Here is a 16,646-nt window from a genome sequence, read left to right as displayed (position 1 = left end):
ACGAGATATGTTAATATATCGGTGAAACTCATTACGACGCAGAGTGCAACATTACGGTAGCGCAGTGACGACGAGATTGTTGATACAACGTGCAACAAATGTGCGTGTCTTGGTGTGACTTGAATTTATATCGCGACACCGTTTCCGCACGTCGGAAAGTTACTGGACTGTCAAATAGTATGGGCGTCGTTTTACTCAATTCATTTCGCGTGAAACTATCAGATTTGTCCACCAGCAATTGCAGTCATCTGTTCGAGCTACTAGACAAGCAAGATAAAATCGTCATACCACTACGCGCGAATGGTACTCCTAATCGTGCAAAAATAACCGACAATGCGGGAGGATATTTATTGCAACGACGGATACGTAATGTATCTAGCGTGGTAAACGATGTGTGTCGCGTGAATTGAGTAATCCGCTAATCTACAGACCTTATTCATCTCTTTCATAGGAAGCTAATAACGGGAGACATCTAAATTGGAACATTTTGCGGATATTGGAAAATTATTGTATTATGTTCCGAGAACGTGTGCGCGAATAGATTTCGGTAACCGTTACATATATGTAATATAAGGAGGAAAAAGATGTATTTGTAATATTGTAACGGATGTGATACAATTTTTTGATATTCAAGACGGACGTCCATTTAGGAGATCGATAAAATCGTATTTCTCATAACGCGGATAAAATGAAATGTCAAACGCGAGCGATTCATACATTTCTTACATTTTGTGTATTCAATGTATATAGTTGCCTAGTTTTTGTATATCGTTCGTTTTGATATACTTATCTGAAAGCTCGCAAAACTATAGAATTTAGATAAAATGACGAAATTTCACATTTCAAAATGAGATAAATATAATACGGAACTTGGAGGATAAAAATAAAAACAGCTTGAAATAATTAGACAATTACGAAATTCTTTAAGAATTATGATGAATAAAATGGATTTAAATTTATCACAATTTATTACGATATTCCGAGCTAGTTTTAGAGAACCAGATTTGATAAAATTGACTATACTAAATCAACTCTGTATGCGAAATTGAACATACAGATACGGCACAGAACGCAGCATCGATTCCGTTAGGCGGGAAATACTTGAGTACATATTAAATTCCGGACTAAAGCGGCATGATCGTGCACGTACCATACCATGAACTGTCACTAACTTAGTCCGTATCATCACACGTAGTTTCGTAAGTATACTATCGCGTCTCGAAAATTTTCTTTGAAGCAGTAATTGGCTTGCTTGTTAATGGCCTCTTAGAAGTTTCTAAGCTTGATGCGAGCGGATTATCTATAAAGCTGAGCTTAATGAAAGGAATTTTGTTACATATTACGCAAACAATCTCGTCACTCCGGCGTAGCAACGTTTGCGCCACATTGCGATATATTTCACCACGAAATGTCGCTAAGGCAACTGTCAAATGATCGTTAAACAGGTTCGTGTATTACATGATACAACTATTGTTTGTCATTCAATAGTTTTCTCTGATGCGATGGACAGATTTTATGACAACGCAATTTACAAACTGCAATTTATTCATGCGCTATTACTATTCTATGAGCAATAAAATTAGACATTAATGTATGCCTTGAAGTCTATCACAGTCCATTGTAGTCTATCGATAAAATTGATCGTGTGGAATCTCGTGTCCGGAATCCTTTGTATGTGGAACTTCACGCAAATTCGACTCTTTTTGAGCTTTTTGCTTGATTGTGCTTGCCTCTTGTCGAGCATGCCTCGTCGATTGCTCTCTAGTCTTCATTTTACACTTTATACTTTACACTTTATACAATTTTGAAATCTTGCAATATAGGTATAATATACGCGAGTACGCAAAATACAAACAATAATTATAAAATGTAAGTCAATAATAAATATGTATAGTTTTTCAAAAAACATAATATCCAGTCTTAAGTTAAAGAAATTCTAAATTTTCATTATCGTTTTCATAGCCTTGCCTTTGTAACTATAAAAAGATAATAAGATGCGACATATTAGAAAAAAATTGTCTCACATCATTATCACGGATTAAGATAAAACGAGGTTACGCAAAGATCTCGCCGGGAGCGTCGTTAACGTGATAACTCAACGGCACTGCAATAATTCGTTACTTTGTTTGACTAAAGCGAGGATTATCTCACAATCGTGCTTTTCACTTTTGTGCGGAGGCAAAAGAGGGGAATGAGAATAACCGAAGGGGCATGCGAACGCCTTGAATGCGCGTACGATGCTGCTCTCGAATGACTTCCTCCTGAAATCGAGCACGCAGCGGAGCATCGCGGTAGAATTATAAAATGGCAGGCTTAGTCCTCGTTTGACCCGCTTACGTTAACTCGCGCCATTCACCCGCCATACTCCGAGTTCCCCGAGTACTTTGCAAACTTGGCCGCGCACGTAGGTGGGCTATAAGTATAAGTACCAGCAAGTAAGTAAGTAAGTAAGTATGTATACTATCGGTTACGTAGAGCCGCGCGACACTGATACTCAAGTCTTGGACGTTCCTGTTACAGATTTACCCACATTCGGCAGGCCGTTGAACAACCTCACAGTCTCAGTGGGTCGCGAAGCCATTTTCACCTGTATCGTCGAGGGCCTCGGACCATACAAGGTAAGAGGGAATTGCGGATTACACATCCCGAGACTATTCCATTTCTACGCGTGGTTGCGGCCATGCATCCGCGCCCTGCTGCTGCTGCTGCTGCCGCTGCAATTGCACGCAGCGTTGCGCACGCTCTCATGCCACCCCCGTGTCGTGTACGATCGGGACCGATTTTGATAAGCGAGTGCGTGAATATTCAGCGGGTAGGATTCAACGTGACGAACCACGTGACGATGTTGCCTGTCGAATTTTGAGATGATAATTTCATTTTCCGAAAGTCACCTCTGACCTAATCATCTGAATTATTTCAATAATTCTTTCTTAAGGGGAAGAAAAACTCTGTTGTTCTACATAATTGTGGAAATTCGTAAGAGAGTAATCACATGTAAATCGAATGGAAATCGGTTCAAATCGTGGGAATTTTCCGGGGAATGTAATAGGTGGAAATGCGAGGCGCGAATCAGATAGTCACGTTTCGTGCTAAGTGCACCGTGCAAGTACTCGGCGGATCTCCGTAGCCCAAAGTTACGAAGATCGCGTCGGTTAACTGTCGCGCCGACAGTATAGATACGCTGTAATTTGCGATTTCGAAAATTGCCGCGGAGGTGCTTTGAGCGGCGCAGCGACGTCATTACCGAAGTACCGTCGTCGGCGAAGTTCCACGGGGAACGGAAAAGTTAACGAACGGTACAAATAAATTCAAAGCGAGGGATTGGACTAGGATTACAGTGCGTATCTGGGCAACTCCATTTAAGTAGAAATAAAATCCCGCGGGGTGTGAGTTCAGCAGTTTGTTAAGCGGCTCTGGTACTTCCTCTCTCCGCTCTCTTTCTCTCTCTGTTCCTTTCGCTCGTTCCTTTTTCGTCTCGCGCCCGTCGTCTTCCAGCCGATCGTTTCCCTGTCGTCCGTCTATCTCGCTTCCCTCGTTTTCTCCTTATTTCCCATCCTCCCCGGAGGGCGGAGGTCGGGCGCTCTTCCTGGGGAAATATCCTCCTCCGATTCTCTCTCTTACGCGATCCACCCTTACTGGGCTCGTCGGCGGCGCACTCGAACGCCGCGCGTACGTAGGAGTTATAGTTTTATAGATAGTAACCACGGCTGTCACCCCCTCCCCGTGTAACCTCGCGGAAATGTTTTAGTGGTAAAAATGCGCGCGGGATTGTTTTATGGCGCGAGTACGTGCACGGGTTGTAGTTGTCCGGTATGCCGTTGCGATCGTTGCCCGCGCAACGTGCGTCCGCGTGGAATCGACGCATTAATCCTTAACGCGCTCGTGGTCCACGGCGCCAGCTCTCCATCCATTCCTCTCCCTTCCGCGGAAATGAAAACGCGGGATCGAGTCACGCCGGCCGACACTCGTTCGCGAAAAGCCAGTCCAGTGCAAATAATGCAAGAAAAAAAAGGAAAGGAAAGAAAAGGAAAAAGCAAAAAGGCAGCACGCGCGATCACTTTGCTCCGAGTGGCCGGAGGGTACAAAAGGGGGTGGCGTGCTCTCAATAATCGATACCGGTGACGACAGTCACCGCGGAATTAACGCTTTTTAGCGTTAGCTTGCTCCGAGCGCACGGCGGCGCGCGGTTATAACCGATATCGCGTGATTGGCTCTTTGCACCGGAGGTATTGCAATTCTCTCGCATCGCTAATAATAAGTTATTAATTTCCTTTGATGGGGCACGCGCGCGATTAAATGGAGCGCGAATTTATAGTTTTCTCGTTTTATTCGAGGGCGAGGAAGGAAGGGAGAGTGACAGAGAGAAAGGGCTGAGCTTACTTTCAAACGATAACTATAGAGGAGATGGTGCTCGCGTTGGTGCGACTGATGCTGTTGACATCGCGTATTCTATTTATATTTCAAGCTGCTGCACCAGTAATGGTGGATTTTATGTTCCGTAGCTCGAGAAGGAGTCAAGAGAGTAGGAGAGTATCGTGGACGCTCTCTCGAGTGCTCGAATAATAAAGTGCCTTATTACGACTTGTAGGGTGTTAGCGCATTGTGTACTGCATGATATAACGGCAACAATCCCGTTAATTAGCAACGAACGTATTGATTGCACAGGATATACCTTATGACAGCCAACGAAATTAAACAACAGACACCGCATTCGATATTGCGTATCAAAATCGATCAATGCACGTTTCTAAATTATGTATCGTTAACGAGTTAAAGAGTTAAAAAAAGAGTTAAAAAAAGAGTTGCAACGGTGGCGCAGTTTTTCATAAATATTCTGCATAACTATCTAGGTGAACTCGATCATTTCACTGGAATCAACTAATGCCTTTTTATCGCGATTCTCGAAGTGCAAAAGGTACAGTTTAGCCGCGACGCGCTCGCAGTTATAATATTTTCGTTTCCGCTGTGCCTTATAAAGTACGGAAATAAGCCGCGTACTCTTCAGGAATAAAACGATTTATGCATTATCCTGATGCTCCTCGCGGCAAATTTTAAAATTTCATTAAAGGGTCGAAATTGCTTCTAGCGGAAGAGGGAGCAGTAAGGAAAGGAGGCACCCCAACCAAGTATTTTTACGGTCCTAAACCTAATTGAAGCCGAGTTCTTGAAACTCGCCGAGCTCCGCGGAGATTAGCGCTCCGAGGATTTTTCTCTCTTTAAATAATCATGACTCTCAGCATTATGTCACCGCGCGTATTCTGCGCACCGCTGTTTCCCGAGCGCGGGACCGTGTAACATATTACGCAATATATTTGTATAATATATGCGCAAAATGATATTTGAACATATGTTATTTTCGTAATGCAAAACTCGTTAACTCGTTTGCGCTTTAGAGCGTTTTCGGCATTTATGTCTCCTTATCAAATCAAGATAAAATTATTAAAACTTCTGTGACACGTTAATTTTGTTAAATGTGAATTAATTTAAATGCGTACGTCGATAAGTACTTCCATGTGAGAAATGAATAATATAGCGCGAATTTATAAATGATTTTCAGTACGAGACACGTGAGTAGAAATATATATATATATCTCCACATCTATTTCCATAATAGCCTGGGTGCATAACTTTTACTTCAGACGTGTCCACGTATCTATTGGCAAAACGTCTATATGTTATATTGTGAGTGTTTGTAACTGCCCCATCAGATTACCAGTTTGATCTCGCAGGAGCCAACCGAGGCTGCCAAATGGTTGTACACCATCATGTGCCATCTATTGCTAAGCTGCAAGCGAAATGTAATCTCATTTTCCGGACGGAACTTTATTTTGTCCAAAATTGGATGTTGGAAGTATGCAAAAGTTCTTCGCGATGTCTAAAGACCTTGCATATTATGGTGGAATCATCAATTTATATATTATGCTTAATTGTAATTAATTAGTATAATTAGTATAGTTAAATTTATTTATATAATTATTTTTAATCAGCGTGATTTGTGTTCGTTGGCTTGTTTCAAAGGCAAAAATAACAAGTTGCATATTGCACTTAATTACATTGAAATAAAAATATCATTCTACAGTGATGTAATTTTCATTCTTGTATAAGGCATAGCAAGTCGAGAAGATTTATATTAATTTATATTTATATTAATATTCAGTGAAAGAGGAAAAGAAGAAAGAAACTCTGCGACTGCAGGGAATTTGAAAATATTTCTGCACCTCCACACGGGACTTGATCGGGTTCCAAAGTTTCCTTCAGACTTTAATGAAAAGGAAACGCTCGATATCCGCAGCTTCCGTTTCCCGCTGCGATAAGACGAGCGAAATTCGGCGCGACCTTATACGGGCCGCTACACATCGAGCGATGCAACGCTCTCAGAACTAATATTCTCTCCCGGGGCAGCTAACTCCCGAAATCATTACGGCCCGTTGCAAACGTATTGTGTGTGTACCGCCTCATCGTAGCATTCGGCAAATTGCGCATCCACGTGAGGCTGTGAGGTAGCGCGGAATATTCCACGGTCCCTTGACGATCCTTGATTACCCGGCGGGCCCTTACCGACGCGCGACGCGCGATTCCCTCCACACGCCCGCGATTCTGACATCCGTGACGGACTGCGGATCAAGGAGCTCGACGTCCGGAGAATGCAGGCGCATCTCGCAGTTAATAGCTTCCACGATTGCGATTGCGGGATAGATCAAGCATTGAGGGAGGAAGCCGGCATATACGCCATTCTATTGCGGCTCTATACAATTGTTCTCGCACGCGGATGTGCCGCGCGGTACTAGGATGGCAGTCAGTCAGTGAACCGAATCCGGATGTCGACCGGAAAGAAGAAGCCGGCAGGAGTTACGATCCCGTCGACGACCGACCGACGGCCGGCCAGGATCCTCGGAGACAGAGCACGAGCTACGAGGCACTCGAGATTTCCTCTCGGGAGTAACGACGCGTCAATGGTCGTCAGGGTCGTCGTTTCTATTTCACCTTTCTCGGTCCCAGCTTCGTCCCGTCTTTCTTCCATCACTTCTCGATTCTTTCGAGTACGCCTACGAATATAGACGTTCGCGTTACCCATCAGGATGTTTGGCACGGTCATCTTTCTGTGCTATCCGCGTTTCGTGCGTCTCGAGACGAACGATCGACTAATTTGCACTAAACTTGCGAGGTAAGGACCCGGGGTGCGCGATCGATGGAGAACGACCGACGAATTGACCCTCAACTCGCGGACGGAAGGCGAAGATGAGATGACCGATGCGAAATTCCGGTACCGGTTTAATCGCCCTCTCGCTCGCTCGTCGTCTTTCCTTCTCCTCCTCCTCCTTTCCTCGGCGATATCTCAATTTCTCCCTTGATTCTCAAACCCGCCGTCCTGCTCAGTATTCTCCTCTCCTTCTCACCACCATTATCATCCCTTAGCGCATTCTCTCGATTCGGTACTTCCCGCTTATACGGACTGCTGATATTAATATCGCGGGAGCACTAATTGCTCCGGTCAGACACGTAGAACTTCGTACGTATTACGATCCCACATCTCCTTTGCACCCCTGCGCGGCCAATGCTCTCATCAAGTAGTAACATAAAAATGAGAAGCTCAAAATAAGAAATTATATATGAGTTTCTCAAATCAAAATAGTCACGTTTTTTTAGTTGTATCCATTAGTTCTTAAACATCCTCTAATATCATACCCTGTTATAACTCAGGACAGAGAGACGAAAACAATTAAAAAGTATCTCTTATTTTATATACGTTATACACAATTTATGAGCTTGAACTTTAAAAATATTGCATTTTTGAACTGTAACCTCTTTATAAGAATATTACCCCTCATCATCCGGACATTAAAGACAAATAGATATATAATATTTAATCGTGTGTTTGAGAAATAATAGAATTCACAATCCCTGTGCACATATATGTCACGCCTTTTGTATATTATGTGTGCGTATATGTACGTGTTGCACCGCCGATCGAGGAAACCATTGCATTCGAAGTGGATTATAAGTGGGCAAGGTCGGAAACGCGTTTCCTCTTCCGTTTACGGATACCGGTCTACGATGCAAATTTGAATTTACTATTGATTTCGAAGCGCATCGCGTCGGTATTCACTCTACACCGTTTCGCTATTCACAATGTATTATACTACTTGCGCTTATAGGCGATGTAAGGGTAAGGGGGAGGCTCCATGCCAAGCAACGAAGTCGATGCGATTGATCAGTTTGATGTGCGCTTGATGGAACGCACGATGCACGTTTGCCGCTGAATTACATTTCGCGAAATTTACGTGTCAGTATTTAATATTCCACTTGTGGTGAGAGCATCACGAGAATCTTTCTTCTCTCCGCATTCCATATTATATTCCATATTTTTTCATCCACTTGTAATATTGACCGAATGTTTCTTTTTCCTGTGTATCATGCCTGTTTTCGTTTCTTGGGGATCGCTATGGATGCAGTTGCAGTTGCACTACATATTGTTCTGTTTGGTGTCGCTCGAGCCTTTTCTGTTTTCAAAACAACTTTCGGCCGATTGTTTCCTACGCGTGTCGTTGCAAATATTATTGCGGTCGGCGTGTCAAAAATAACGAAGCATACCGAAAATGTTTGCGCATACGGCAAATGAAAACCGGCGGAATTCCTGAGGTAGATGCCGAAATCGATTTCGCGCGCGCTCGCTTTTCGAAAGCCGATCTCGTCTACGAGAGATTTTTGCGTTGCCAGTGTTATACTATGTTAATAATGCTGCACAAAAACGAATAAAATGCAGCCGAGCGAAATGGGTCTCTGGGTCGATTCGCTTCTGGGTCGGCGACTCCTTCCCGCGGCCAGCTGCGGCGTTTCAGATTACGTCGAGGAAGGTGCCACGGGCAAACGATGCGGACATGTGCAACTTTCCGCTAATGGACCTGCGAACTCGCGCTATTTGAACTTGTTGAGAGATTGGTCCCGTGTAACCATAAAGCATTTATTGCGATGGAAAACGATATTATTGATACGAGAGATGCACTCGGGAGGAAACCCGCTATCTCTCAACTCGCATTCTGTCTGTCTTTCTCTCTCTCTCTCTTTCATCAGTTTCTCTTATTCCGTTCCGTTCCCCAACTGGATGCGCGCGTGATAGGGTATGCGCTTCTCAATTTCGTTCGGGCCTCGTTCGCGCGCATTACGATGCAGCCAGTTGCCGGTTGCCGTTGCGAGCGGCAGCAACGGCGACTGCAGCTTGTAATCTGGATGCCGGCGAGAGCCGTGAGAATCGAAGGGTGAAGATGAAGCGCGGGCGGAAGTAGTCGGTGGAGAGTGAGGTAACGTTTCCTCCTCTCGACTCTCGCGTATCCCCGCGCGCACACGGTCTCCACATCTCCACGCACGAGTGCATGTGGAGCGCACACACCAGCATTCACTGCTTGGACGAAAACAGCTGGCACCGGAAGGAAGCTTACCCCATTTCCGACCTTTCATTCCGCTCGCTGTTCCTCCATTTTCCTCCCGCCTCGTCGCCGCGCGAGCGGATCGCACCGTACCGCCACTCTCGATTCTCGATTTTGAAGGCCGCACGCGTCCTCCCTCTCTCTCTCTCTCTCTCTCTCTTTCTCTCTCTCGGGGCCATCGCGGGATCCGCCACGTGCATGCGGAAACCACGAGCGGTTAATTGGACCTCATCGATGACAAACGATTCGGCTCGGCGAAATTACTTCGGTGGTTGTTTAGTCGTGGATCAGCGCGAGCGGCCGGCAGAATCGAGTGCACACGGTCGCCGTCAATGGCTGGCGATAGTTATACCCGACTACAGCGAGCGTGGTTCGTCTACTTTTTTTATTGTACGAACCGGGGTGAGAGCATTTCTGAAGATCGTAAAAAAAGCTTGGTGTTCCTCGAATCGTTGGTATGATGGTGAAAAAAACACCGTGTGAATTTTTCGCTACCGATTTGCGGTAATAAAATAAAATCGGTGTGTGCGAACGCGTTTTGATGAAGTTAGTAAACGCATCTACGAGAATACGTACATTAATAAATGTACGTGTATATATATATATATATATAATGTATGTTTGTAGAATATGTCTGTAGATTAAAATTAATGTTACAAAAGAGAAAAAGAAATTTAAGATACACATTCGCTATCTATATCATAAATGTATCATATGGGCCGTAGTTGTTGATTGCAAAATGTAATTGCGTGCATTAAAGGGTGTAAATTCAGATGAAAAAGCAAAGTGATACACGTATCGGCAACGATAATTAACTGCACATCGATGTTTACTCGACCCGGTCTGTCGAATCGATCTCTACAGTGGATGTATCACGTCTTCCTGAAATATCTATTATATCAAAATACGTCACATTACGTCAAGAGACTTTCATATGTAGTAAATCTTATATAAAATAAATCATGGTCAATATATATAATACAAAAATGGATATCTAAAGTGCAACGTGTATCAAAACGTGCAACAAAAGAAAACCACGCAAGAAGTGTGCCAGACAAAAATTACGAACGAATTAATAGAATGCCAGTAGCAGTTAATTGATAAACAGCACAAATTATTAGTGTAATTAAAAGCGTAATTAAACGAACTTCGCGCTTGCAACCTATTTGCAATTCAATATATAATTCTACGTTATATATTATATATCGCAAACTGTTATATTTTATTTTACTGCGTACAGGCATTTCGAGACGAGTTAGTTTCGATGATGATGGAGATCTCGTTATAACTTTGGCCACCACGGGAAATCGTTTTGCCGAGGCTAAAAAATTGGGGAAGACTCGCGTGAGGAATAAATCTCCGGGCGGGACGTGTGCGTGCAATGTTTCTCGGGTTGGGTTACGCAGCGGGAATAACGAGTGATCAAGGAACTGCAAGATAAATGTCTGCGAGGAACATCGGCCGATGGAAAGATAGCCGGTGGAATAAAAAATTATCGTCTCACCGTTATTGCTTCATACCGCGATGGAGGATTAACGAGAAGGGACCGGCCAATTCGCGTGCTCTATCGCCGTTGTTTATCACGCTTGTGAATTTTATTATTTAATCTAAATAGCAATGTAAACGAAATTTACACCTGCCAGTGGAAATGCGTGTATCTCTCCACGGTTTACATTATTCGCCATCGCCAATATCTGTTTTTAATTTCGTTGTAAATTAATGTACACGTTTAATTTTTCCTGAAACTAAAGGATTTTATTTTCAACATATAATCGGCATTTTTGTCGAGTAGAAACAAACAGAAACGAATTTGTATTACGTACATATATGCTGGATGACGTAACAAACGTATCTCGCGAATATTGTTATTAATCTACTTTCTTTTTATATCAGTGCACATACACGTAATACTCGCTGTACGGATATATAGGTTTTAAATGCCGTTCCGTAAGCATTACATTTACGTAATGAATTGCGATTGGAGGTCAAACGAGATGCGGGGTGGAGCGGAAGCGGAAGCGGAAGCCGTGCAGCGGAGCTTAGTAATCCAGCGCGTAAACGAGATAGTGGCACAAGTTTCAGTTAACGTAATGAATATTTCTTGATGAAAATTCGTCGTGGAAGAGAACGGACATTTAAAACACATTCTCGGTACTCTCGGGGAGGTTCATTAGCCCCCTATTTAAGATCTGCCCCTGTGTAAGTGCGCGAACTCAGCGGAGGGAACAAATTACTCTGTCAGATTGGTTCATTCTGTACGTCATAATCGCTTGATTAATGATTTCGTCATTAACTATACCGCGTCGCATACGTATAAAATATGGTTTATCAGCCGGGGCGAAATAAACGGTGTATCGCCTTGAGCGACTGGTAACGTCAGCCATGTCAGCCATGTAAAGTTCTTCCATGATGCCCCCATTAAGAAACTTCGCAGTTTTTCGGACGTTTCCAAATGAATGCATTCTCCGATCTTGTAAGAAGGATTAACTGTTCGGAATTGCGATGCACATTAATTTATCGCCACTTCGAGAGCCTCTAGATGCGCTAGAAAAATCGATGAACCGTGAAATGACGGTGTATCGTATCGTTATCCATCGACGCTCTCATCAAGATTGATTTTTTCGCTCACATTATGAATCGTTAGCTTGAATCATGATGATTAATATTCAAGCAGATCCGCTATAGCTTCTGCTCAAGATGAAACTTAATGAAATAGTGAAAAGGGAAGCGTCAAACGAAAGAGGAGCATCGGAATAAAACTACGAGAAACGATTATTCAAACGAGTAACTCTCGTAATTGTTACGTTGCAAATTGCCTATTAAATTTAGTTCACCGGTTTTCCTCATCAAGCGGGTATTTTTCAGCCCTCCCACGAATACTAATGGCGCACCGTGAAAGTTGGGCGCGCAGAATTCCTTTCGCTCGCCCCATCGCCGAGCGCAGCGCGGTAATTCGCACGTTAATGCGTTCCACCGGTTGCACCGTCCGGTACAAGCGAGAGCAAATGTCTCTCGTCGTGTAGCTTATATTCCGTCTCGTCTCTTGAATGCGAGTTGCATCGTCCTGCGGTGCCGTATGTCGTATTCGCGCCTGAAAATAAACCCGGTCTGAGGCGTAGTGAGCTCGAAAAATGCGAAACGACGTCGGCCGGGATGGCTGGCGCGCGCGACCGGGACTTCGGAGACGAAGGTGTGACATTTTCGTAAGCTTCTCGTGGCGCGGCGAGCGACGGGGTCGCGGCTGACATTTTGCGGGTGAAATGGCAAGATGACGAGCAAAGTAAAATGTCATTGTCGTGACTTGTCGCACGCTCATCGGGAAACTTCACGGCAAGTCGGAAATATAAAAATTTCCAGGGAAACGTAGCGTGGAGAACGCGACGGAGACACATCGACAATTACGCGAGCACGTTCTGATGAATCGCCGCGAGTGTCGACCGGCGCTCGTGGAGATCCCCAGTACTCGAGCTCTCAAAACGGGCGAGTGCGATAAAGTGCCCGGAGGAATTGGCCCGGTACAATTCGCCGGCGAGTGCGCCTTTGCGCAATCCGCCTCCACATTCATATTCCGGATGTGCAAGTTAATAATCGTAATAAAGTCAGTTATACAAGCGCGAATGTCCCGAGTCGGACTGTATTGTTACGCTGTTTCATTTCTGCATTATTAATCATACTCGGTCATACGAATGTAAATGACGTTGGAAGGATTTTTGTCCACGTCATGATGGCCGAGCGGCGATTCAGAGCGGATTTACATGTCTGAGAAAATTTCAAATACGGCATGCCTTTATCGTTATTCGCGGATCTCGCTGTACAGCCAGTTCGTTACAATTCCATCGCGGACAATTTCCGTAGTTCCGTCAAAGTCGGTCAAAAATGAGAGCTTAGAACTATACTTGGAAAAGAAAAAAAGAAAAATACGGCGTTGATGATATCGATTCGAGGTGCGATTGCACGAACGCACGTAAGCGATCGTGATAACAGGTAGAAAGAAAATGACAACAAATTTGTATCTATCGAGCGCGAGCTCTGTCTGCGTTCGCGCGAAATTAATTTTGCCGCCGCGCCGCGCCGGTCGAAGCGAAACGTCGAACGTAACGCCCGGCGAGACTTGATTGCATCCCATAAAATTATGCCGCGTTTTAATGAATATGAAATAAGTCCAACGGCGAATACGCCGACTATTAACCATGCCGGCGGTAATTGCCGTCTCCTTGTGAAATTTCGCGCGTCAGCGTCGCGCTCCGACTCTCCCATCTCGCGTACGGGAGACAAATTAAGAGAGAACCAAATGGTCCACCAAGCGCGCTGCCGTTTTTTTTCCCTCCTCCCCTGCCTCTCCCATCGCGCTCATACTTCATTAAACTAGAGTAGCGCCAAAGGAGCGCCGCGTGTATGCGTGCATTTGCTTCAAAGACGGTATACCGATTTACATATGCGTATACGTCATTGGCTTTCTTGGTCTCCGTGCGACTGCTAAATTTATGAATATGAAACATTCAGAAAAGATGCTACAAATATCGCGGCACACTTTACGTCGCAATGAGATTATTATTTCCACAGTTATTGTGGCATTAAATTGACCGTTTCGCTGATTCGCGGAATTATATTAGTTCTGGTTTCACACCACTTAGCACTTTAGCGGGGATCGTTAATAACCTGTTATTCTAGGCTCTTTTTAGGCTGACACTGGGCCAATTTCAGAGCTATTCGCGAGCAGTATCACAGATGAATAATATGAGCGCCAGCAGTGCCGGTTATATTCGGAGGCACCTCTCGTATAGAGCTGTAATCGATACGTGGTACCGTATTGAATATTGTATCGTTGCGCAAAGAATGTCTCACGCGTGCCCTCGCTTGTCTCCCCCGACCCTCCGTGGCCACCCTTAACTGGAATATTACTCGTTGGGTTTTTATTTCGACCGCAAAACCCGATCTAGTTTCATAATTCTGAGTACGGTCGCCGCCACCGTGCGCACGCTACAAAGGCCGCGGGGGGGAAAAAAAGTGTCAGTTACAACGAAATTCCATTAGCGTCAGTTTTCGCCGCTTTTAAGTATTTCCTTTGAATTTCTCTCGCTAAACCGAGCCGGGGAGCTTGCTCGCTCACTCGCACCGGTTGTGCCTGCACGGCTGCACCGTGCTTGCGCCGGGTTGCAAGTTTACGCTCAAAGCAAAACGGAATAAGGGTGGATATATTTTTATGTCCGGCCGACTTTCCGCTGCACGGCGACGCGCAGCCTCCTCCTGCTCTTTCTCGCGCGGGCGGCACGCGATTACGAATTATTAAACGTCCGGCATTCCGCGCCGAGGAAACGTGCCGAGCAACGTCGTGCATATGTACATTAACGCTTTGTTCTGACAGAGACAAACCGTTACGTTATCCGTAAAGGAATACGGAAGCGATGGCCGTTTCTTCCTCGCTACGGTACGTCTCGCAGCATCCCGTTTTCCGGTCAGAAAGAAGAAATCGATGTGACGTAGCAGAAAGATACGCAAACTTTTTAAATTGCTCGTGCAATTCTCCAAACGATTGTCATCCTACAAGAAGGCACGTTGTTTTATTAAAATGCAAAGTTAAAAGCACCAAGAGGATTCGTAAATCCAACTTGTTCTGTACTATGTCTTTCTTCTTCTCCTGTCGACACGATTATAATTTATGAGATTATATTTTTATGAATAAAGCATACAAAACAATATAAAAGAGAAAAAGAGAGAGAGAGAGTATATGTGCAATAAAATAAAATCGGGTTAAAATATCAAAAAAGTATACAAATTAAGGTACAATTCTATATTAACGAAAAAATACATTTTACAGCAACATTATTGCAGCGATTATTGCAATTAATCCATTTTCTATACATAATAAATTCCAGTGGTCGCATCGCCGATACACGTCGATAATCGTACCGCAAGATAAGCGCGCCACCGTAATTCCCGATCCCGACCGAAACCGCGACGTTCTCCACCGTGTCAACGTCGGGGGCTGAAATTGGAAAGCATTTTACGACGGGGTGGGTTAGCGACCAGCGAGGATTGGCACGCGGCAAATGTCGGAATTGACCGCGCCACCGTTCTTCGGCGTATCAGAGCGATTGGCGTTACACGAGCGGTTGCGCCGCGTGAATTACTAAGCGCGATCTCGCTAAGGATTGTGCTGTGAGCTTGAATCTCGGTTGAGAGTCAGGCAATGGAGTGGAACGAGGCAGAAAAAGGAGGAAATTAAATAGAGAGAGAGAGAAAGAGAGCTTGAATGAGGAAAAAGGAACGATCGCTAGAAAAGCGATAAAGAAAGAGAGAGAGAGAGAGAGGAGGATGAGTCGGAGGGTGGCAGGGTACGCGCGCCTTGACGTTCGACGATTCAATCAACGCAGCATATTGTCGACGTCGGAGGGTTGGAGGACGTCACCCCGTCGGCGGATATTCCTGGGGTCGAGATATGAAAAATGATGTCTGACGGAAGGGGACGAGGTGGCAGAGAGTGCGCCGGAGTGCCCGTGCTTCCAGGATCCTCTCTATCGGCAAGGTTGTTCGACAGATCGTCGTGGTACCCTGCGGAATACCGCGTGTTGCGGCAGCCGTGCGTAAAAAGCATATAGCAGCCGGCTTCGTATCGGCTGGCGACATGTCCCTTAAATTGATCCACCTTCGTCTCGATCGAGACTTTTTGGTTCACCAAAGAAAGGCGAGATCTTTTTGCTCCCCGCAGGTTCTCGCTTTATGTTTCGTCGCCAGTGTCTAGAGTTCACATAAATGGTTTCCGGAAGAATGCAGCGAATATATTAATCGAGACGAGTTCAATCAATTGTGAGATTCGTTGCGAGCAAAATGTTTGTATTACTCACGGGCTACCGTGACGTCGAAATGGACTTGCTTTCGTTTTGCAATAATTTGTTTCGAGTGGCTTCTTGTAACGTCCCTGTTTGGAGAAGGGTTGCATGATTTACCTCGCGGACTGGTTCTGGCATTTACTGCATTCTCTTTTTTTACGCACATTCGATCGGAACTATACGGCCGCTCGTATTTTCCAGCGAAAGGAGGACCTCGCGATCGGCGGCGCGCGGTGCTCGCGATTTCTTTATGTGCAGATTGTTTTTTTCTTTGACGTTCGGGCGGCGGTGAACCGACCGGGGCTCTTTAATCGATAAATACGCGAGCGGCTCTCCGGTTCTTTAAAAACGGATGCCACGGCGGTGGTGAAATATCGGACGTTCCGGCCGG

General features: G+C 44.8%; 1 protein-coding gene across 4 annotated transcripts in view; it reads left to right on the top strand.

Annotated features, from left to right (window-relative positions):
• Positions 1 to 16,646, top strand: part of LOC105281462 (lachesin) — an 83,381-nt gene that overhangs the window by 31,961 nt on the left and 34,774 nt on the right. For all 4 annotated transcript variants that reach the window (XM_026968247.1, XM_026968244.1, XM_026968243.1 and 1 more), the window contains exon 2: positions 2,521 to 2,618. In XM_026968247.1, the coding sequence (XP_026824048.1) occupies positions 2,521 to 2,618 (98 nt within the window). The remainder of the gene's footprint in view (positions 1 to 2,520; positions 2,619 to 16,646) is intronic.

The sequence above is a fragment of the Ooceraea biroi genome, chromosome 1 (genome assembly GCF_003672135.1).
Source record: "Ooceraea biroi isolate clonal line C1 chromosome 1, Obir_v5.4, whole genome shotgun sequence".
NCBI lineage: Eukaryota > Metazoa > Arthropoda > Insecta > Hymenoptera > Formicidae > Ooceraea > Ooceraea biroi.
Note: the sequence above shows the minus strand (reverse complement) of the source record. Positions and strands in the feature narration are given on the sequence as shown.